This window comes from Candoia aspera, chromosome 5 (assembly GCF_035149785.1).
Source record: "Candoia aspera isolate rCanAsp1 chromosome 5, rCanAsp1.hap2, whole genome shotgun sequence".
In the NCBI taxonomy this organism is placed as follows: Eukaryota; Metazoa; Chordata; class Lepidosauria; order Squamata; family Boidae; genus Candoia; species Candoia aspera.
Window position 1 is genome coordinate 104181045 of NC_086157.1, and position 24929 is coordinate 104205973.

A 24929-nucleotide genomic window follows, 5' to 3' on the forward strand; every position below is an offset into this window, starting at 1 on the left:
GGTGGCTTCCTAACAGAATGTGATTAATTTAAGAGTAAAAATGGAGATCAACATGATGTCTAAATAGAACCTGGGTGATCAGAGGCATTAGAGCTCTGAAGTGGGACAGGGTGATTGTCATCATTCCAGGACTGAATGAACACTATCCCTACTTTGTCAGGCTGAAAAAGTGGGAGGGGGATTTTAGCCAATTCTTTGCAGGAAGGGCTACATTCATCATCCACCATTCTTCCTACAGTATCACACAGCATCTGTTTTTGGAACCTTGGAGAAGAGAAAATGGCAGTGGCCAGCCTATTTTGCCAGTTAGGAAAAATGATGATGATGATGATGATAACGTTGTTCTTGCCTGTCTCTTATTACTGATGAGTTAGTTTCTATTTCCTTTTTTTTTTTTTGCACCTCCACAAATTTCAGCCGAAAGTTCATACTCAGGAATTTCCCACCCAATGCAATGTTACTCTTTACCTATAAATGGACCTTGAAAGGCCATTTAATACTATAATAAAAGGAAGCATAATATATTTGGGGTAATGAGATGCACTTGTGGGCAGGGATGTTAATTCAGACAGAGCCAAGACATTGGTATTAAAATTAATTAAATGCAGTTAACACTATTTGTCCCCATGTATATAATAAGAATCCCTATCTTTCACATTAAAAATTCCAGTTTGATGGGAATGCCTTTCAAGGGCCATGTGAAGTCCTGGAGTCTTAGATTCTTCATTGTGGTTCTAAGTATCTCCTTCGGGCTGTATAGGGACCAGGAAGATCTGAGAGGGATCAGATAGGTTAAGATGGCAGCCGTGCCTGTATGGGCAATGCTCGCTTTTCAGCCTCACTTCATATAACTTATAATTTGCTCCAAAGCTGATGCAGGAAATATCTATATGTTGGGGATGAAGAACACAAATGTCTGTTGCACTTCTTAGGAAAGGCACCATATTTAATAGCTTCACCACTTTGGGTTCTGTGTGAATTCTGAAGGATCCCAGAAGGTGAGAAGAACTGCATATGTGAACTGAGTGTGGGCTTCTTTTTTCCTCTCAGGGCTTTTCACTTGCACGTAAATATTCAAAGTGTTCCCACTTCCCCCCCCCCCACCATAAACTACTACAACAGTCTCCCCAGAAAAACAGGTCAGAAAACAGAAAAGTTTTCAAGTGCAAATGCTGTTAAGAAGTGAAATCACACATAGACACATTCCTATATATCTTCAGTATATATTAATATGGCACTCACTCTGAGAGGCATAAAGATCCTCTGTTGCCTTATTTTCATGTCCCTCAAACTCTCGGCTGGCCAGTTGCCTATTTGCAGTCTCCAGTCGGTCTACACAGGAAGGAGAAAGATTTTGAGAATTAAAATACATAATGCGTATTACACTGAATGCTTGAACAGAAAGAGGCAGGCCAACAAGTGTGACATAAAAATACTTTAAAAAGAGGGATTCAGAGGGAGGGAGAAACTAATTTAAAGGACAAGAAATGGAAGATCATACTAGAGAATAAGGAAGAATGACCTACATCAAGGGTGGAGGTTCTCTTCCATAGGCTTCAGTCTGGCTCAACTTTCTCCAACCCAGGCACACATCAAGGAGTGCATGTGGGAAGGCTGGCTCAGTTCCTAACTTGGTGTCTGCAAGCCAAAAGATTCTTTCTCCTTGGGGAAAAGTGGGACTGAAGATGGGGTTGAGCTCCAACAAAGGATCTTATGGTAGAAGAAATTCCTGCTTCTGTCATGCCCCCTCCAGTGACTTATCGCCTTGTGACTAAGACAGATTTTGGGGAGCACAAGAAGGAGGGAACCAAGGAATCAGTACAGATGTCCTCCTTTTGCAATGGTAGTGGAGTGGAGTGGAAAAAAAAATAAATGTGGAGTGGAATGCGGAGTGAAGCTGCTGCCAATAGTTTATGCTGTGGCTGAGAGCTATTCCAAACTCCAGTCAGGCAATACCTTTTTTAGGACCAGCCAAAAATGTACAACTCTGTGAGCAAACTTTTCCTTTCCCATTCCAGAGTGCAGGACAAGTTACAGGAAGGCAAATTCTGATTAGATGCCAGAAGAAGCTTCCTAAGAGTAAAAGCAGGTTGTCCGTGGAACCATTTACTCAAAGAGATGGTGGGCTCAACTAAAGGCTAAACATGTACTTGTTTGTGGATGTTATAATATGGATTCCAGTCCTGAGCAGGGGGTTGGAATCAATAATATAAATTATTATCATTTATTTAATTTTTATCCCGCCTTTATTATTTTTATAAATGCCCCTCCCTACTTTCTGATTTATACTTGAATTCTGGATAACTTCAATCTATGTTTTACAATCCTGGCTTCCCGTAAATCATAATTAGTGTTAGCCACAAGTTTTTGTTTGGAGAAAATAAGTATGTAATTAACTGAAAGCAGAAGCAATCTAGATTTATAACATTTGGGTCAAGCAATGATAAATGGAGCCCTTAAATACACATCTACAACCAGGCCCAGAAAACCTTACCCATAATAGCTCTCTAAAAGTCATGACAGGGAACAATTTGTCTGGTCTCTAGCCTGGCAATACAGAATATGATAGCTTAGAACTGGGGAAAGCCACCCATGGCTTGTGGACCATCAGCACCCAAATCCCAATGTGTGATCCTCAGAGCACCCCAGGATCACATTGCCAATGTCAACATGCTTAATCTTTGTCATAACAATAAGGAGAAATGACTAAAATAAATGGAAACCTTTACAAGGCAAAAGGGAATCCATTTCCATTTTTAAAACTCCTGACCATCCCCAAGTACTGCAAAGCAAGAGTGTGCATGCACGCACTATTCACATCACTGGATGCACTCCCCTGTGGCTAACAGTAACCCAAATGGCTAAAAAATATGTGCTGCTGCTCAACACCACCCCCACCCCCATTGCCTTCTTCTGATTTTGGAGCAAAATTGAAATATAGTGATAAATTAAAAGCCTATCTACCTCCTAGTTGATGTGATGTTGGCTTGTGAGATAGACTCTAGATTAGAGATCATGGTTTGAACAGAATAGCTCAAGCATGCTTGAGCTACAAATGAGCTTTAGTTGTATTTGTGGCATTCTAGGCCCAAACTGACTGGTATCATCCTTATCATTAGTAGGACGTGCCACATGTGGTCTGAGTATAGTCATGCTCAGGACAGTAACCTATTCTACACCTTCTCTATGTTACTAAAAAGCATCCAGTGAAAGCCTGGATTTACTAAAGTTATGATAGTGGCAGAGGTTAAGATTGGTAGGTCCATCTAGTGACAATCGTGGCATATGGGGGATTGGAAATGGAAATGTAAGACGAATAAATGATAAAGAACATGAATTAAGAAATGAAAGGACATGATACAAAAGTAAGTGACCTGTATGAAAGAAGTTCATTGTGGTGGTTTGATCATATTGATAGAATGAATGAAATAACAAAACAAATCACAAAACAAATACACACAGGAAGAGTGAATGGATGGAGAGGAAGGGGAAGACCAAAAAAGTTGAGTTTGGGTGGAAACGATGCAATCTTCAAAAAGAGAGAAATGAGATACTTAAAGACAAAAGACAATTACAAAGCAGGGTATGGACCTGGTAGAAGAAAAGATGCTTTGCTAGGGTAGAGCAACTGTAGTGAATGATGTGGATATAAATGAGTCTTAGCTATGTTTCCTTTTCTTTTTCTTATGTCATGCTTTTAATTTCTTCGTTTACTCCTTCTCCATGCTTTCTATATTGCTGCTTACCTCAAAGGGGAACAGCATAAAGGCTATGGAGGAGAGGAGGAGGAGGAGGAGGAGGAGGAGGAGCAGCAGCAGCAGCAGCAGCAGCAGCAGCAGCAGGAGGAGGAGGAGGAGGAGGAGGAGGACGAGAAGAAGAAGAAGAAGAAGAAGAAGAAGAAGAAGAAGAAGAAGAAGAAGAAGAAGAAGAAGAGGAGGAGGAGGAGGAGGAGGAGGAGGAGGAGGAGGAGGACGAGAAGAAGAAGAAGAAGAAGAAGAAGAAGAAGAAGAAGAAGAAGAAGAAGAAGAAGAAGAAGAAGAAGAAGAAGAAGAGGAGGAGGAGGAGGAGGAGGAGGAGGAGGAGGAGGACGACGACGACAACAACAACAACATACCATGCAAGTCCCTGTTGAAATCATGGAGTCTCCTGATTTCACCTTCAAGTTTGTTTCGCATAGCCTTGTCTAGTGATTCCCTCTTGGTGGTGATTTTCACCAGGTCCTCATAAGCTTCTGAAATCCTCTGAATTTCTATTTCAAACTAGGATAAAGGAGAAACCAATATTCCATTAAAAGCTAGGCAGGGATGCATGTCAATCATTGGCAAATTTTATACAATACCTAGAAGTCCCTGCCAACTGTACCAGTTCTGTAATTTTGCAAAAAGAACTCTTTTATAATCACATCCAAATGGGAATCCTTCCACAAACACAAAAAAACCAAGTAATGCTGAAAGCAATCAGTTTCCCAGTCACTGGAGAAATGTTTGAACATGCCAGTGGAAAGCCTGTAGAACACAGGGCTTCCATGCAAACAGTGACATGTCCTGCCCATAGCATGTCAGTGCACTGGTATGTATGTCCTAGTTGGTGCAATGTGGATAACAGAATGCTGGCTTGCAAGGTAGCCTCTAGATTAGAGATCCTAGCTTGCATAGAACAGTATGAGCGTGCTTAGGCTAAAACTGGGTTTTGGATGTGTTGTAATGGCCAAAATGTGTCAAAACTGACCAATCCTGTCCTTACAATTATCAGGGACGTGCGTATTCACACAGGTATGTTCCAGGCTGTAACCTAGTCTGCTCTTCCCTTCTCTTGTAAAAAAAAAACATTATATAAAAGCCTTGATTGACCAAAACTGTGATGTGTGGCAGAGATCATGATCTCCTCTACCACATTTTAGACAACATCATTTACCCCCAAAAGGAATAACATGATAGATATGCATGGGTGGGTGTACAGGATTACTGCAGCAGCATGACATGTGAACCCAACTTTTGCAATTTGTAAATTGTAGTTTATGACTGCTGTGACCAGTCTTATGATAGCCTGGAGTTCCAATTAACATTTTTTTTTTTTGCAAGGCTGAGGTCAGACGGAATGGGACAATGATGCAAACAGAAGCCCAGGGGTTCCAACGGGGAGAGGAAAATCTTCAGGGCCCCACTCAGCAGAATGATCAAGAAGCCCTGAATATAACATGACCAACTTACTAGATTTGGAAGAGGAAATGTATGGCTATCTAAAGACACTCCCTTTTCATCATGAGACCACAAAGTCCAGAATCTAAAATTACCTAACTACGGCCACTCTCCCAAACCAAGAATACTTCGCTGTCTCGATTCATTACGCATAGACCATGTGCCCACTTGCTAAAAGCTTAATTAAGTTTTCACATCAATAGACATATGCTCTGCATTTTCGGGATGGGCGGGTAACTGTACTGCTTTATATGTGAAAATGTACAACTGGACACTTCCCAGGAAGTTAAGCAGTGCAGGTGACAAAGCAAAACCTCCAACAGCTAGTTCAGGAAAGAAAATCTGGGAACCCCTTTTGTGGCCTGAGACAGCCCACGGCTGTATAAACACTCTGTGTCAGAGGAGGATTTGGCAAGCGTTCGAAATAGGCTGTCCGACAGGAAGGTAGCTGAAGCGTTACAAAACGACATCACAGGAATTAACTCTGAACATTGGTATCAGTCAGGCAACTGCAGTAACATCGTTCATTTTTAAAGCATTTGGAAGAATTCCAGACAGGTATTTATGGTAAATAACAACTACATCGACAAGGAGGAAAGGATAATATTATCTAAGGCCCCTTGGAGAATACTGGCTGAAGTGAGATTTGAGTTGGATACTTCCCAGATACTACTACACTACACAAATTGGCTCCAGTTTACCCAAGTGCCTAACTATCCTTTGGACAATCAGATCATTTAGCTAGCCACTGTCTATAACCAGGATCAACCTTCTGGGGATCAAGGTAGGCACATTTTGAGGTTCTGAGCATATGCTATGGGCACCTTACAAAATGGTGCCATAAGAGAGGGCACGTTCATGCATAAAATACCTCCTGCAATGGTATGATGAGCCACAGCCCACCCAAGAAGGCAAAGTGATGGGGCTAAAAGAGGTGACAGATGGAGCTCCAAAGCAGAAAGCCATGCTTTTCCCCCTTCCAATACCCATTTCAAAGAAGGTAAATGGAACAGGATCTGAGTCAAATAATTTATACAAGGCAGAGATGGGGTCTCCATTCCAAATTATACACATGCCTCCTAAATGCATATTTCACAAAAACACCTATAGTCTTGGTAATCTGCCCAGAATCTTTTGAGTTGGATGGGCTACAACCACTGTAAGGTAGGTAGGGAAGGTAGGTAGGTAGGTAGGAGAGAGATTGAGAGAGAGAGAGAGGAGAGATCTGGATCCTCTCTATCCTGTCACCCACCTTCTGAAGCTTGTCAGCTTTCTCGTAGTAGCCCTCCAGCTCCTTCTGCAAGGCTTCATTATCTTCAGACAACATCTCCACCATTTGCTGGGCTCGCTGTACTATCGTGAAGGCATCTGATGTGAGGGGCTGCTGGCTAGGCGGAGTTGCAGGCAGAGACTGTGATGCTGTGGCCATGGAGAGAGGTGGCAGAGACGCAGAGTGCAGGGGGCCACTCAGAGAGGAGGCCTGGGAGGCCACTGGGCTGTGCTCCTGGGGCACTGGCAGTGATGGAAAAGAGGACGCACATTGACGACTACGGGGGGGGAGAGGAATAAACTTTAATTGGATTATTTACACAAAGGGGTTAGTTACAAAGAGCTTGTGAATAATGACTGGAATTACTGAAAGAATAACTATTCATAATATTTGGTATCAAGATGAGTCATATAGTGCAGCTTTACGTAGTAAAGAAAAGGGAAGGATTGTGCAAGGATCTGAACATTTAACATTTTACAATAGGAGAGAAGAAGGGTATTCAAAATTACCTGTTGACACCATACTCTGGGGGAGCCTGATATCGGGCAATGGCTACTTCACTCCTCGCTGGCTGTGACGCTGAATAGGATGGCTTTGCCGCTTCTTGAATCGTTCCAGAATGCTGCTCATTAAAAAACACCCCTGGCTCTTGACTTTTGCTTCCTGGAGAGGCCACCTGTTTGCTTTTGAATGGATAATCTGGAGGGGGCCCCCTCAGTTCCATGCCTTTATTGGAAGCCTGGGAAGCGGGTGGCCCACTGGATTTGAACCCTTTGCTTCTCCCGGAGCAGGGAGGATGCTGTTTGGCCCCATTCCTTTCCAAGGAGAGCTGCATGATCCGCTCGCTCAAGGAGCGCACGTGACCTTGTTTCAGTTCCTTCAGTGCTTCATCTTTGTGGGCCTGTCCACTGTTGGCACGGGCCAAAGTGGGCCTCCCTTCTGTCTTAGATTTTGGACCAGAGCTGCTGGCCACATAGAAACTGGGCCCAACACTAGGCTGCTGACTTCTAAAAAACTGAGACTGGGCTTTGGCCTCTTCATAAGAAGGTAATTCTTCACTGTTCTGCTGAGGCTGGGAGCCTCTGGTCTGCTTCTCCATCACCGTATTATCCCCTTGATGTTCCTGGCCTTGTGGTTCCTGCCGTGCTGACTGCTGGACCATTTGTGGGTCTTCCGGCACAAGGTTTTCTGCAGAAGAAGACAGGGTGCTGCTGGCAGTAGAGTTGGATGGCCCTGCACTCCCCGTAGCTTGGTGCTGGAGAGCCAGTAGGTTCATATTCTCATTCGGATTGCCATAGCGCAGCTCCTGGATCAACCGCTGTAAAACAGTGCCAGGGGCAACATCCTCCGAACCTCTCATTTCCACCTCTGAAGCCTGAAGGAAGCTTGGGGGGTAGAAGGTACACAAAGGGTCTTCAGCTGAGGCCCAGATGCCAAGCAGAAAGAAAGAGATGGAAAAAAGGTAAGAGGTGAGGCCATTTTCATTCCTGAACTTTTAAAGGCAACAGAAAAAAAATTACACATGGAGAGTATCACCTGGTAGTTGGTTCTGAAGTCAGGCTACTGAAGAAGCATTTGAAATGTGTCTGGTCTACCCAGTTTCTCTGAGACCTTCTGAAATATTTCATCTCCTTCGCTCTGCTCTACTATTACCCTCTGATACAAGGACAGAACTTTAACCATAGGGTGATATTTCATTCATAGGCCATTACAGGCAATTTAGTTCTCAGGGGTTTGGTGAGTAAAATTCACATGGAAATTTTATGTACTATGCTCATCTTTTGTAACAGGATTTGTTCCTCGGTAATTTTTCTACAGCATTTAAATTGTTTCACATGTACACTGCTGCCAATGAGGAGTTAACTGATCCTTATTCTTTCTTTATAATGTCTACCAAGTTTTATCAACATTTGGGGTTGTTCCTTTCTTTCTTTTTTTTTTTTTTGATAAAAGCTTTAGTAAATTTAGAACAAAGATAAAAACTACAAAAAAGCAAAAAAAAAAACCTACAAAAAGAAAAGAAAAAAAAGATGAGAAAACAGAAAATGAAAAAAGATTTATTTTAAGAAATTACAAGATGACTTCCAACTTTCAACATCAAGAATATACAGCAGTTTCCATAATTAGTCCCTTACTCTATATTTAACCAAGATCACATTATTTTATAAATCATCCCATAGGCATTATAAAAATCAGTAAAAGCAATTGCTTCTTCCCCTTATATATAAAGAAAAATAAACAAGTATCTAAACCTCCAAATTCAACCCCCCCCATAGAAACCCATTTATGAAATGTTCCCAACATTTGGGGTTGTTTCTGAAAGAACGCCATTAAAAGCATCCTGAGCACATTCTGTAAAGGGTAGAAAGTGGAGAATTGTGAAAAATTAAAGGAGAGAAAAGAAATTAGGGGGGGGGGGAATTTTCTATCATTTCCCTTGCTGCTTTCTCTGACTGTAAAAACTCTCACAGCTGAGCTTGTCTCCTGCTAACTACATGGACATATCCACACAGTTTTCTTGGTAACTGTACAGAAGTGGTACACCAGGGTGGGTTGGGGTATGCATTCTAGTCTACAGATCTGAAGTTCCATGGTGCTTTCCCATCTAAATGCTAACCAGGCCTGTCTAGGCTTAGCTTCTGAGCCCATCCATGGTAAGAAAGGTTCTACAACCTGAACTGAGCAGCCATCTTTTTATTTTTAATGACTTGGTGTCTTCTCTACCAATGTGCCTTCTCAGATTCCTGGCTAAAGTCTACAGATACCAAACTGCTCCTCAGTGATCCAAAGATGGCTCTCTCTAGTCCCAACTAGCCCATTAGTACCATAATGCCATCACAGAGGTGTAATATCATAGGCACAATTGGCTCTTATGGTGGCAAAGAAGCTCAGGTCTGGCAAAATAAAATAACCTTTTCCCCTTTTACTTGTAGGCCCTTTCTCTATTTTGTATGCTCTTTCTCTATACACAGAGAAAAGGAAAAGGAGGGAGACCTCCTCTGAACTTGTTCCCAGTGTATCACAGTTCTTTTCGGTGCCCAGAACTGGATATAGGACTCCAAATGGCGTCTGACCAAGACAAAATAAGAGTGGAGTAATTACTTCCCACAGTCTACCTGCAGTCCTGCAGCTAGCCAGTAATCTGAAAGTGATCACTGTAAAGCAACTTCCATCCTCCCAGCTAACATGGCCAATGACAAAAGGATGAGAACTGAAGTCCACGTTTCAGAAAGGGCACAGGTGGCAGAAGACAGAGCTAGAGATGAAGTGCAAAAACTCACCTTCAATATTATTGAACCCCTCTACCATTAATGGGGAGCCATCTTGCCTATTGCCAAACAGGTGAGGATCTGTATTAAGACAGCCAGTGCCTTCCAGTACCTGCACAGGAGTACTGGAAGTATAGCAGATCGATGGGGGGCCTGTGGAGAAAATTAAAAAAAACAAGAGTTATAAACAGTATTTATTATTTATTTGATTTGTTAGGATTTCCTCCAGGAACTGAAGGTATCTCACATGGGAATATCTTCCCCTTTTATCTCCACAGCAGCCCTATGAGTTCCCCAAGAAGTTCCTATCACTAAGGGTAGACTTGAACCTGGATATCTACCTCCAGCCCCTTCACTACTACAACAAACTAGTTCTCTTAATCACTACACACATTTTAAGTAGTATTGGATGTGTTGAATAACTCCTGAAAGGTTTTTCAGTATGTGTACTCTCAAGCTTTTCAGATGTCTGCCTTCAGTTGGATTGTATACAGAAATATACCTGAGCAGTGAGAAAGTGCTATCAAACGGACCAATACAAGAATTTTCATCCAAGGGATTATGAGCACACAGTGTTCCCATAATGTTAAACTGTAGTTTCTGTGATCATGGCTTACTGAACAACCTGCAAAATCATATTTATTTATTACATTACTGACACTTCAACTTCAGTCAAAAAGACTTTGGCTTCATATGATTTCTGAACCCAATCAGACATACATGTTGGTAGCAAATATCGGCTTGGCACCTAGATTATTGAAAAAGCAATCATGTACATTTTTGGGTGGACAAGATTTGGCACGCGCTTGAACAAGAGAATAGTCCCTAGAAAAGGTGGCCAGCCATAAAATCTGAATCCATATTCAGCTAAACCACTTCACTGCCTGTAAGCCACCTGCTTCTACATAACCCTTGTGTCAGTTTCAAATATTTCAAAGAAAATATCCACAGCACCAGTACATGAATTAGCCTCAGCCTTCTTCCTTCCTTCTCCTCTTTTTGTGAACAGGTGAAAAAATGGCAAAAATTCATTTATGCTTTTAAACAGACCACAATTCTTCGTTAATTTCCAGCTTTGGGAACTAGGGCTTGTTTCAAACATTTTCAGCACAGACCAAGGTACAAACTCACAATTTGGTCCTGATTGTTGTGGGGGAAAAAAAGAGAGACCATTTTCACTTAAACCCAAGCTTGGGGAGACTAAGTTTTATTTAAAGGGGGAAGTAAAAGCTTCTAACGTCCTCTCACAACCGTGCAACTGAAGGCAATGTAAGAATGCTCAACCAGTTACTATTCAAAGCAAGCCACAGGACATATGATTGCTTATACAGCCTGTTTGCTTGGACATAAGCTTTACACCAGGACAGTGTTCCTTGAAAGAACACAGAGGACATGTATAGAAACCAGTGTCCTCATCACAAGGGAAACGTAGTATCCTGCAGCTATTTAATGGCACCATGCCTGTCACTCCATAGGCGTTCCAGTACTGAAGTTCTTGTGTTATCTGTAAATGCTTCCTGTTTTCTAATGTCAAAAGAAATGCAGCTTCCATGGCCTGTCTTCTATACCTGGGGGCTGCATTGTTTTTTTCTCTGCCTCCAAAGACTGCTGGGGTGGGGGGTTGGTGATGTCGACAATAAAAGCTTGGCTCTTCTTTTGGCATCTGGAGGGAGCTAAACTGGGGTTAGGTAAAAGTGAGTAACGGTTTTAATGCCAACCTGGAAAATGTACACACAAACACACGTATTGCACAACTGTAATGCAGCAGTCTGCCACTAAATGAGCTTGGGGAACTCTAGCAGCTGCGAAAAAAGGCCTGCCATTTGCAGGTTGCCCATTCCGGTACAATAAAGTAACAACAGACGTTTTATAGGTCTCTCCAAAATAATTACCTCTGGAAGTTAATAACTGCTCAATCCTGAATACAGTTCCTTGGCCATCAGGATTCCTATTCCTTTCTTCTTAATTCTGCTTTAAAGTTTACTCTTAATATTTTATTTATTTCATTTTAATAATTGAACATGTATGCTCTAGCTACTATTTATTTATTTATTTATTTGATTTCTATAGCCTGTGACCATAATAATAAAAGGAAATGAAATATTTATGCAAAACAGCTTTCGTTTAGATGCATTAAATCAGCAGCATCCACAGCTGTACGTGTGTATGTCAAAACTTACAAGACGGCAGGGCTTGGACTGTAACCCTGTGACCGCCATTTTGCAGATTTTGACTCTCCCTGTGGATGCCCCTGCAATATATCACAATTCCCATCCTTTCAACCAGCATAGAACCTAACATTATTGGAAGGCATCAGACCTCAATGGTGCTTCAGAAACTTTAATTCTCCCCTTTTTCTGCCTTAATGTGCCATATGAACCAAATTTACAACATTTTAAAAAAGCATTGGGGCAGGAATGCCATTTTAACCTTAGTCGTAAAAATGATTTAAGATTGTATTTTTTGTACAAGCTCTCTACAAAAACATACCAACAAGAAAGAAGATACAAGGAAAAATATCGCAACAGGCTTATGTCCCCAGTACTTCAGCCCTCAAAGTGAAATGGCATGTTTTATATCAGCCTCAAATTGCAGCCTCGAGTGAAATACACTCTTTTGATTTCACTGTCTATTGTGGTAAATGTTTATGTTTGGTCACTGGAAGATTAAACGGATCTCTAGAGCAAAATTGTACAGACCACATTCTCTAGTTTGTGTGAATGAGATAACAATGGCTTTGAAAGTTCAGCAGTGGGCCAAAGCTGACAGTCCTGATTACATGCAAGCATACAAAGATGGAAGTTATCTTTAATACAAATCATTCCCCCACTTTTTAGATAGGAAGCAGTATCTAAACATTTGTCCAGGGATGTCATCAACTCTTTTGTTCTGTGCCAAATTCTCTCCCTCCAGTGAGCAAGCACCAAATTAGCAAATTCCCAGTTGCCTCTGCTGCTTTTTTTTAATCCCAATGGGAATTTTCCTCCCTGCGTAACAATACTGTAAATCAAAACTCTCTTCTTTAGCCTTAACCCAGCTCATTCCCACACATCGCTACACAAACACACAGAAACAAGCAAAATGAATATACTATACAGCCTCTACACACAAACACACATCTCACACATATACACAAAACTCTGGTAGAATACACACCGTATCAGTGCAAATGAATTAACAAATGCACATATTTTTCAAGCAAACAAGAAAACAGATGGATGGATGGATGGATGGTCCTCACTCTTCAAGGATGCTTTCTAATATCCCTTTTAACCCGTTCATCCCAAGATGCTGTCTAACATCACCAGTTTGTAACATACCAAATTTACAAAACACACAGACACACAAGCTAAAATAATAAAAGTCAATTGGGGCAGTGTGCTTGTTAGATACTAAAGGAAGTTATTTGTGGGACAAAACATGCCACTGTTCATCCTATTTTGGTGATTTAATCATTTGCACACATGTTAACATCAAATAACGGCCAGCGCTAGTGAGTGGGTCATCCTTTTTATGAGTACCTAGCCTCAACTGAAATATCTCTCAGATGGATCAAATTCTGCTATATTTTGCTGAGGCTCTTCAAACAATTAAGCCAACTAATTCTATTTTAGCTCAATGTTTGATTACTGCTAATGTAGCAATTCCATCTCACCAGCACATATTGGAGCATATGCATACACAACTTTGGAATCCTGGATTTCACCCTTTGAGCAGCAGAGGTAGATCTCTAGACCAGAAAAATCGAGATGTCCACTAGATGGCAGAAAAGAGAATTTTCCATATCTTTCTGCTGCCCTCTGGCAGTTATCTGGATTGTTGCAGCCCAGATTTGGTACCTCCAAACCAGTGTTTCTCAACTTTAGCAACTTTAAGATGTCTGAACTTCAACTTCCAGGATTCCCCAGCCAGAGTTGAAGTCCAGACATCTTAAAGTTGCCAAGGTTGAGAAACACTGCTCTAAACAGAAGGCCACAGACTATTTGAGGGATAAGGGCAATGATGCAAAGGGAGTACGCCTAAGCCACACATGTGAGGCGGGGGTTTTTCCTGGTTTGTGGGGAAGGGTTTTGGAAGGCTGTGATTGTTTTTCTCCTGCTTCAGAATGGTACCAAGTTTCAGCAGTGGCAATAAAAGAGAACTCTGGAGACCCCATGTAGCAGGCCTACCCGTTGGGCCACGTTGAAGTAAACCGAAAGCAGAAATGAATGCATATGGGTTTCTCAGTTTATAAAGTTGTTCTTCCACTCTGCCACTCACTCGGTCTACAACCATCCATCATTTTCTTCCTTCTTTCTTTGATGTAATGGGGCAAGATTTTTTTCTATACCATTGTTTTCTCATCTGGGAATTATGGAACTGGTAGCCTAGATTACCGTGTGGAGAAATAGGTAACGTTTTCAGGAGAAGGTCACTGGAAATCTTCAAAGAGAGGCTGGAGGGTCTTCTGTCAGAGGTGCTCTAATGCATCCTGTACTGAGCAGGGGTTTGAAGTAGATGACCTCTAGCATCACTCCCAACTCTATGATTCTGTAAGTAAATCCAGCTTATGTTGACTCACAATCCTTTTTCTCAGGATTTCACCTTGGGCGTGGGACGGCTCCTTTCTTACTGCTTAAGACAGTGTTCCTCGACCTTGGCAACTCGAAGATGTATGGACGTCAACTCCCAGAATTCCCCAGCCAGCCATGCTCTTTCCATATTGCAAACTTCAAATTCCTGCCCAATTCAGCTGCCTGCAGTGGCTATTCCAGATGGGTGTGCAGTGCTCCGGATTCAGTTCCCAAGAGATGATTTGGAACATATGGAATCGCATGGCTCCCTCCAGGGTGGCTGAGCCATCATGGGGGAAAAACAGTTTTTTAAACATTTGCACCCAAGTGTTTTTTCTGCACCCAATGCACTCCAAAGGAATTGAATCTAAAGCTCGGCACAGCCATAATATTAAGATGCATTTAAATATGGACATAAAAGCCACACAGAGATTTAACAGCTAGTGAATCTCTCAGTGAACAAGCCAGGACTTTTCAACCATGCATCTCTGAAAAGGGAAGGATATTTTCCATAGGACCTTAAATCAACTGCTACTTGATGTTCCAGCTAGCACAGAAATCAAAATTCCCCTATCAGTAATGCTTTGCTTAGCTTTTCTCTCAAGGTGACTTCACAGCAAGCTTTTGGCATGCCTGTACCTGCACAATCTTTAGGTATAACTTTTGCACATGCCAGATAAACTCAGCAGCACCACATGTGTGCAAAGAAAGGAAACAAAATATTGAAGCTATTTCTTGCCCTTGCCATAGGAAATAATCCATTTACACATCAAAACGTAACAAACACATAGGGGCATTTTATCATTTTAAAACCATACTTTATATACTCAACACTATCATAAAAAAACACAACCCGCAGGCAAGCAACGAACACACGAACCATTCAAAACTTTTGGTACCTGCTTTCATTCACATGGGAAAGCTGGTCTTTGTAGCATTTGTGGATATCCAAATATCTACTTTCCTTCTCTTTTGAAGAACCACAAACATATGCTCAGAATGACATTAAGCTACCATTCATGGGAGGGTTGTCTAAGCATCCAGATATCTGTTGCCAAAATTTATCAAGGAACTTTCATGGTCACATATGGAAGGTCAAGTATCAGCCATTTATGAATACCTTCTGTAACATAGGTAAAAACCAATGGTCTTCCAATTTTTTGTCACACGAGGGAATGGTCCCAAAATGAAATAAATAAAAGGGCAATTCACATTACGTCCATTAAAAAGGCTGTGGAGCAGATGGGAACCCTGTATGGTGCTGAGGGGAGGGCCCAAGCCACGAGGAATAGCAAGATGGTTTGACAGGAGTCAGTATGCTCACAGGAACTTCTCTTCAGGCACTCCAGATTCCCTGCCCTGCTTTATTATTTTTTAAAATATATATTTTTATATTTTAAAAAGCACCCTGTGAAATCGGCCTTTTGCATAATAAAGAGAGCTTCTCAGGAATCATCTGGATTTACAACAATGCTTTTGCGATTTTCCTATACATGGTTATAAAATAAGAGGTTAGGTATTCTGTGAGGTTGCCCACAACGTGCACTAACAGTCCCAAATGTGCTACAGATCCCAAAACTTTGCCTGCTCCAACTTTAAGCATTCTAGACTCTATAGGAAGCTAGGAAATCAGAAGACTAGATCTTACGTTGTCGAGCATCGCATTAAAAATTGACTTCCTAGGACGTCACACCAATGGGAACAAGGGGGCTAATAAATTTCTATATTTAAACAACTGAAAAAGAGGGCTAGCTAGATTATGTTTATATTATGGCCCGGCTGAGGTTTTCCTGGCTCTATGTTCCAGTTTGGGCATTTCAGATGGTTTACAAAGTCCCCATAAGTGGAGTTGTACAGAAGGTGTTGGAAAGGTGTTTAGAGGTCTGGTAAAATGCCAGCTCCCAAAATACCTCTCCGAAATCCTCCGTGTCTGACTTAAATAATGCTGAGGCTCACCAGACACAAGCAATGTTCCCAGTGTATGTGCAGTATTAGCTTAATTATATAAATACATGTAACTACGTGTAAATAAATGTAAAATATGCAGCTGAGTTTATTTTGGACTTCTGACCTGTTTGAAAATACAGTAAGCCTAGAGACCTCTTCCTGACCAGAACTTTAGATAATGAAGGCAAGCTAGTGGGCTCAGTTTTTGTACTTTAGTGAGAATCCTTGTTTGTTGTCTGCCTATTCTGATATTTGACTTCCAGCTTGCCCATCACTATGAAAACAAATCTCTTATCCTTCATCTGTCCATCCCTGAACTGGGCCTCAGATTCAGCCAACCGTGGAAGAAGCCAATGGCCTGCATCTCTTAGTACAGCCTAAGTTGCAATCAGCTCTTGAATTCCATGCCAAAGTCCAGGTTTTATACCTTTCATATAAATTACATCCAATAATGCGAATTACCTAGTTGTGATTGCTTAAAACCAAATTTACAGATGCGGACAAAAGTATTGGTACCCCCCACCTTTTTCCCCCCAAAGAATCACAGTTTGCTGTGAAATAAGTTGAAACTGACACAAGTTAATGGCATCTACCCTTCTTCACTTCATAGTCCATTCATAGTCCATGGAGCAGACACTTTGCCTTTGATGTATGACTTAACATATTCTTGTAAATAATAAAGCAAATGAAAATGGCATGGGCATCATCATTGGTACCCCTTATAATTAAAAGACATTATTAGATTTCTTTTTCTTAAGCAGACTATTTACTCTAATTAGTGTCACAGGTGTCTTCGATCTCATAATCAGTCACTCAGCCTATTTGAATGGAAAAAAAGTATTCATTCAGGCATTTTGTGCAGCAAAGTGAACCAAACGACCCAGTAGCCCAAGAAGAAAAAACAGGAGTCATCTACAACATACAGTGCAAAGACTGTTAACAGCCACTGTGTAGGACAGACAGGCAGAAGACCACAGAGCACATCCACAAACACCAACTGGCAGTCAGAAGACATGATGAAAACTCCTTAATCTCACAACACAGTGAGTGGACAATGGACAGACTGAACCATAGTTTCAGCTGGGAAACTGAGCATCCTAGACCAAGCCAAATCCAAAAACGCCAGAGAATTCCTGGACGCCTGGCACTTAGACGAAGCAGCCGTCAACAGACACATAGAGGTAAAAAACATTTACATAGCACTCAAAAGAGACAATAAAAAGCTAAAAAAGAAAACAAAAAGACCAGAACACCCCCTCACCAGCAATCAACACCCAGATAAGCAAAGATTAACACCAGATGAACCATCAGTAGTAGTAAACAATACCCCAATCAAGGAATTACCAACTCAGTCAAACAATCAAGCAGTAAACAACAGCCTAATCAAGGAGAGAACCAAGGAGAGAACAACACCTCCACCAACATGTCAGGGCAGGGCAAGCTACTATATATGAACAGAGAGCAAACCCCACTCCCTTCTAGCACTGAAGATGTTGCCCAGTCGGGCAATGAAATGTCTGCAAAAAAACAACCAAGCTCAGAGAGCAGCAAGGAGTCCAAAGTGAACTCAGACAAGAGAAAGAAAAGCAGAGAGTTGTCAGAGGAGGAAAGGAAGAAGGTAATAGCAAAGCAAGGTGAAGGTGAAGGCTACAACACCATTTCCAAAGAGCTCCATGTTCCTGTGACCACAGTTGCTAATACAGTATTATCAAGAAGTCTAAGATCCATGGGACCATAGCCAACTCCCTGGATGTGCCGCAGGAGGAAAACTGACCCCAGACTGAACAGAAGGAGAGTTCAAATGGTGGAGAAAGAACCAAGGAAAACTTCAAATCAGATCCTGGGTGACCTCTAGGATCAAAGTTCAACAATATCAGGTTGCACCATCTGTCACTGAAAATGGCCTCCATGGCAGAAGACCCAGGAAGACCCTACTTCTGAAAGACAGACAGAAAAAAGACAGACTGGCATTTGCCGAAGTGTACGTTGACAAGCCCGCAGTCGTTCTGGGAGAATGTCCTTTGGACAGATGAAACAAAATTAGAGCTCTTTGGTAAGTTATAGCAGCTCTATGTTCACAGAAGAAAAAAATGATTATTTAAAGAAACAAACACCATCCCTGCTGCGAAACATGGAGGAGGCTCCATAATATTATGGGGTTGCTTTGCTGCCTTGAATCCGTGCAGGAACAATAAAACCAGCAGATTTTCAAGGCATTCTGGAACGAAACATAATGCCCAGTGTTAGGAAGCTCCACCTAAGTTACAGGTCATGGGTCTTCCAACAGGAGAATGACCTAAAACATATAGCACATCTAAGAGAATCCAAGCATGGTTGAAAAGCAGACCTGGACTGTTCTGAAGTGGCCTGCTGAGTCCTGACCTGAATCCAACAGAACATCTATGGAAAAAGCTGACATTCACAGTTGGGAGAAGGAACCGATCAAGCCTAAGACAACTGGAGCAGTTTGCTCAAGAGAGGGACGGATGGCCAGTTGAGCAGCATAGACGTCTTATTCAGAGCTACAGAAGGTTCGTGATTGCAGTTATTGCCTCAAAAGGGAGTGCTATGAAATATTAAGCTAGGGGTATCAATAATTATGCCCATGCCATTTTCATTTGTTTTATTGTTTAAAGAATATGTTAAGTCATACATCAAAAGCAAAATGTCTACTCCATGGACTATGAAATAAAGGGTAGATGCCATTTATTTGTGTCAGTTCCAATTTACTTCACGGCAAATTGGGATTCTTTGGGGAAAAGCAGACAGGTACCAATACTTTTGGCCTCATCTGTAGGCCACCAGTCTAATACTATTCTAACCACACACTGACAGAGAAGGTGGGGGGTGGCTTAGAATAAAATCCAATTTTTTTTTAGAAAAGGACACCTTACCACATCTTACAAGCATGAGCAGCTTAATTCCATTCTGGGAAATAAGGATAAAAGAAGTATTTTGTAGCATTTTCTTTTACCACTCACGTGCCAGATAGAATAGGCTTTTGGAAGCATGCATGCCAAGCCAATTCCCCAGAATATGTCGTGTTTGCAATACTGCCACTATCTCTGACTCTTTTGAAGAAAACCAAGATGGTGGTAGCCATCAATTGGGATGGTTTTTAAACAGAATACCACAAATACATGGAGCTTAAGGCTACAATGGCTGCAAGAATATGGGCAGAATCCAAAACCAATGTGTTTCCAAATGCTGGGACATAACAGTGGAAGAATGAAATGACCATCAGGTCCTGCCTATAGGTTCTTCAGTGAGTCACAAAGTCCATTATGGCTGTTGATCAAATCCAGCAAGGCTATTTTTATGTTATGGTAAACTTGAGGAATGCAACTCTTTCAATCTTTTGGCTTAATCTAGAAAACAACAAAAAGGTATTACAGATAGTCCTTGCTTAACAACTATTCATTTTGTGATGGTTCAGACTTACAACAATGCTGAAAAAAACAACTTATGATCAGCCTTCACACTTACAGCCATTGCAGCATCCCCCCCCCAAGTCACATGATCACAATTTGGGCGCTTGGCAACCAGTTCGCATTTATGACCATTGCACATCCTGCGGTCATGTGATTGCCATTTTCGACCTTCCCAACCAGCTTCTGGCAAGCAAAAACAATGGGGAACTGCGTGATCCACTTAACAACCACATGGTTCGCTTAATGATCACTGCAAAAAAGGTCGTAAAATCGGGTCAGATTCACTTAATGGCCGCTTAGCAACTGAAATTCTGATCCCAATTGTGGTCATTAAGCAAGGACTACCTGTACTTTAATGTCTTTATTTATCCGTACCCAGAAAGATTGTTTCCATCATCTGAATGTGATTGTTGATAATACTTAATCTTCAGAGGGACAGGTGGTCTTTTTCTCCATGTAGAAGGGTGCCAATTTACAAAATCCTACTACTGTGAGCAGGGCTAATCATAAACCATTCATTTAACAGAAAGTAAAAATGCATTTAGTTCCCCAACAGCACTCCAGTCTCCTAGAAGACTGCCTGCCACCGCCTAGCTTAAATGCATTCATAAATACCCACAATGCAATTCCCTAAGCAACATTATACAAAGCACAGAAAAAGAGCAAGTAGTAGTTAGCAAATGAAGTTAAAGGCAGGAAATAAAGAAAAGGAATATAGCTAAATCAGCCCCATTCATTATTTCTCTCCAGATCCTCTCCTCACAAAGCATCCATGCTTCCACTATGTCCATACCCTGCTTCATCCATTGCCTTTTGTTCTTTAAACTTCTCACCTCTGTCTTGAAGATCTCATCAACTCCATCTAACCAGGACTGTCTCAGCCTTCCCCCTTCTTCCAACCCATTCTCTCTTCCTTCATTTACTAGTTCTGTGGGTTGACCTTCATTCAGTCTCTGTATATGCTCCAAACCACCTCAACACATCCAGCTTGCTTTTGCCTCTTTTTTTGGAGGGGGAGGCATGCTTGCACACAAAGCGTAAGCCTGCAGCTACCTACTCTTTTTATTTTCCAGGAATGCCTATGAGAGGCCCAGCGACTTTCTTGTAAATGAAGGGAGTGCTAGAAGATGCTTGAAATTAATTTTTAAAGAAAGGGGGGCGTGGAGTCTCACATACTGTGGGGGAACATATGATTATGCCTGGCAAAGTTAAGGGAAAGAAAAAAAAATGGGAAAATAATAGAGAGCATGAGTGAGACATCTTTGTATTGTATATATTGTTTTGTATTGCATATAAATTTAAAAGAGCTGGCCCACACAATACTTTTTGTATGTACAGGTTGCTTCTTCATAGCATACAGTCAGATTTAGGTAGAGATGCTTATCTTTTGTTACCACATTGTTTTATTATGATCTATTTATTAAAATATCTTAACTCCCTTTCTACCAAGGTCAGATCAGAGGAAATTATTTAAATTTCCAGCTCTCTTTTATTATACAAGCACACACCCTTCCTTCTGCTGGAGGGGCAAGTTCTACCCACCACTTTGGGTCATGGTTTAATTTCCTGTCGGTTCCAAAGCATGCAGTAACGACTAACTCTTATGTTGTCCATACACTAAACCAGTGTTTTTCAAAACTTGGCAACTTTGAGATGCATGGACTTCAACCCCCAGAATTCCCCAGCCAGCAATTCTGGGAGTTGAAGTCCACGCATCTTAAAGTTGCCTAGTTTGAAAAACAGCACTAAACCTGTAAGTTAATTGAACTGCTAAAAGCACAGCTCAGATCCCAGGAAGAGACACAGCTAAGGAGTTGCAAACAAATGCTATGTACATGCCCCTGTGAATCACCACTGCACATCTTTAACAAGTCCAAGTGTCCGTTCACTGTATAATCACCTCTGCAACAGTCTGCAACTTCCCTGGCTTCTTTTAATTAAATCAAAGAAATATATCAGGAAGGAATTCCTCCTATGGAGCTTTTCATATCAGGCAGCAGGGACATCCAGGGAGGCTGAAGCAGAGTATAATAAAAAGTGGTAACAGCAAGTTTTTTCCATCATCTTTTGACAACAAATTAAGCTGACCTATACTGGCCAAATACATTCTAAAGAAATGGTAGAACCCTGTTTTTCAAGAGAAGAAAACTTTTCAGGAACTAGAAGCCTTGGTTACCAAATTCTACTGTGTTTTGTATATCACTTTGTCCCATAAGCCCACATAAGCAAAAGAGAGGAGAAAATAATATAAAACAATCAAAATTAAGTTGGCACAAAACAAATTCCTTGTTCATTCATCATCTTGATCTTGATAGGATTACATTACAGAAATAATTGAATAAAGTCCCCCAAAGAGTATCTAAAAAAGCTATGCTTCCCCATATCATGGCCCCATATCATGGCCTCACTTCCTGAAATCCTTGGAGATTTAAAAAAAAAAAATCCCCCCAAATGTGCAGACCCTTAGTTGAAAGACCACCCTGGAATTACTGTGAAACACTTTGCTCTGAAACTTGAGGCTTAATATTTTGCTCTGAAACTCAATTGTGTAGGATATAAAAACTGGCAAGCCTGAAGCAGAATATCTGAAAGGCACCTACCCAAGTTAATAAAATATAATAATAAAAATAAAAATACTATTTGCCACTAGCACTTTGCATCTGCCTCTTTGAAGCTCTCCCCATCTGCCTTCACAAAAAAGCCCACCTTAGATTCAAGTTGCAATTATATAATTAGAACGAGGACTTTGTTCCGAGTCCCACAGATGAGCTTTAGAATTTTGTGTGGGATAAAAATGTACAAGGAAACTCTATGCAGGACCAACTGTATTCTGTTCATTACCAAGCAGGGATACTTAGCCTTCATCATTTTCAGAAGAAGAGGGGTCACCTGGCAAATGTGTGGCACATTTTAGAAATTAAACTTCCTACACAGGTATTTTTTCTCTGTTCAGCAGCTTTTAGAAAAAATCATCATCTGAACAGGCAGATGATGCCTTTAAGTGCAGCACAAGAAACTAAAATTTCCAGCATGATATAACACTGGGGACAGAAACCCTTATGGATGTCCACCTGCATATCACAAATCTAATCAAGTTTTTACTTCTTCGAGGTGACCTCATACAGTTTTGAAAACCATTAGATAAGGGCGTTCAGAAAGATCTAAAGGAGGGCTGCCATTGTATGCATGCTCAGAAAGGGTTAAGTACCTCCAAACTCAGGAGATTTACTATAGCAGGATTTACCTACAGGATGATGCTTTAAAACTGTAGGAGAAAGCCATGTTAGTGTGGTCTATGGTAGCCCAAAGTCAGTGAATGACTGTAGTTCACAAAACATCATGCCTTTTAATAAAATATGTAGTCTGAAAGGGCATTACCAGATTCCTTCTGATTTTTTTCCTGTAAATTTGGTCACTGGAGATCAAGCTATCCCTGAATTAATCCTGTAAATTAGGCATTATTTTCCAAACTCTTGTACACACATAGACACAAACATACATGGACCAAGGGAGCTAAAATCACCTCTGAAGCAAACCCCCTGGTCCATTTTGGACCATGATTTACCACGACCAACCTTTCTCTTCTTCTGTGCCATGCCTTTTCCACCAGCATGTTGCAAATGCCCTGCAAAGTTAGGGGTCAGGTTTTGCTTTTATTCGGATTGCAGTGCTAACTGACTCCAACTGTTTTATCCTGCACGCTTCTCTATCTGTGACCACTGCAACGCTCCTTGGGGCGAGACTTCTTAGTACTGTACCATACAATTATTTTATTTAGAAATATTCTTCCGAAGCTACTTCTTTGCCCAGTTTTTTTTTTTTACCCTTTTCGTGGTCAGTGGAAGGATCCATAAGCCCAAATGGAAGTTTTCTAGAAAGCAAGGGAGCGCAGGGACCCACCCGCTCTTCCCAGCAGCCGCGGGGAGGGGGAGAAATGTCTTCCACCATCTGCCAAAATAGATCCCAGGATAAACGAACCGCTTCGGCAGCGAGGTGGGGGGGGGGGGGGCTCTGGCCAGGCGGGCTAGGCGGGGTGGGGATTCCTAAACCTGGCTCGGCCCTTTCCCCCTTCATCGCTGCCACCGCAGCCGCGGGCTTCTTCCCAACCGTCCGAACCGCCGCACGCGCTCGGGTGGCTCGCGCACCCGCCTCCAAGTTTCCCGGGGAGCGAACCGGGAGCCCAGCCCAATTCAGCACCCCTTCCACCCGTCTCCAGCCGGTTCTGCCCGGCACCATCAACCCCCACCCGCCCCCACCCCGCGCAAAAACATGGGGGAAGGATCAGGCAGGCACGGGGAAGGCAGCGGCGAGGGCGCAAGCGTGCAGCTTTGACAGGCTGCGGTGGTTGCCTGCGTTTGGCATCCTCCAGAGCGGGAGGGGGAGGGGGAGCCAGCCCGCACCGCTTCCCACGCCGGAATGATCGGAATGCCCCAGCTTTTTACCTACGGCTGCCCAAATCATAGCAACGTCCCTGGGTCCTAATGGTGGCCCATGTATTCGCCGCGGCGACCAAGGCTCCCTGGGCGGAGGAAGGACCGTCCCGCACGAGCCCGCTCCCTCAGCCGTGGCGCCGGAGAAGGGTCTGGGCTCGGCAACGTAATTCGAGCCGCCGCGACGCCCTCCCACGCGCGCCGCTCGGAAGCACCGCGCCTCCGGCGCTGGCCAGGTCCTAGCGCGCGAGGCTCCGTGCCGCAGGCCGGACGGCGGACTCGCCACCGCCTGGCCGCGTCTCGGACGCGCCGGGCGGGCGAGGTGAAAGCGCGGGGCGGAGCCGGGGCGGCTGCCGAAGCTGGAGGGTCAAGGGCGGGAGGCCTGGGGGCTCCTGCGGAGCTACCCCAACCTGCCAGGCTGGTGACACCTCCACTCGAGGCTGGCCACCAGATGCCCTCCAGATGTTCCAGAGTTCAGCTCCCATCAGCCTCTGCCAGCATAAGCAGCCAATGGCAAGGGGTTGTTGGCATTCCAAAACTCCTGGGGGCAACCTTCTGACGCCTGCTGTAAACTCTGCAGTTGCTACTTTTGTCAAGAATTTAATTTAAAAAAATGGGGGGGGGGTGTGCGTTCAGAGGGTGGCTGTCCGGTTGAACAGGATGCCAGGGATTCTCTTTGGGCTCTTCCACCCTGCAGCATTCAATGCTGCTGTCCTGGGCAGGAACTGGGTTGTGGGATTTCCAACCCCGACTCTGCATTGGTGACAAAACAGAGTAGGGGTCTTGTCTGCACTGAAAGCCTGGGGAGGAGAGAGGTGGGGTGGGGGACAC

At 42.6% G+C, this 24929-nt stretch overlaps 1 protein-coding gene across 1 annotated transcript in view; it reads right to left on the reverse strand.

Moving 5' to 3' along the window:
• The window catches only part of AMOTL1 (angiomotin like 1), a 52013-nt gene extending 27745 nt beyond the window's left edge, over positions 1–24268 (reverse strand). Inside the window, exons 1-6 of the mRNA XM_063305873.1 lie at positions 24111–24268; positions 9750–9890; positions 6978–7887; positions 6451–6745; positions 4115–4259; positions 1243–1332 (exon numbers count right to left, since the gene is read on the reverse strand). Coding sequence (XP_063161943.1) covers positions 1243–1332; positions 4115–4259; positions 6451–6745; positions 6978–7887; positions 9750–9890; positions 24111–24129 — 1600 coding nt within the window. The 5' untranslated portion in view covers positions 24130–24268. The remainder of the gene's footprint in view (positions 1–1242; positions 1333–4114; positions 4260–6450; positions 6746–6977; positions 7888–9749; positions 9891–24110) is intronic.
• Positions 24269–24929: the final 661 nt, after the last annotated feature.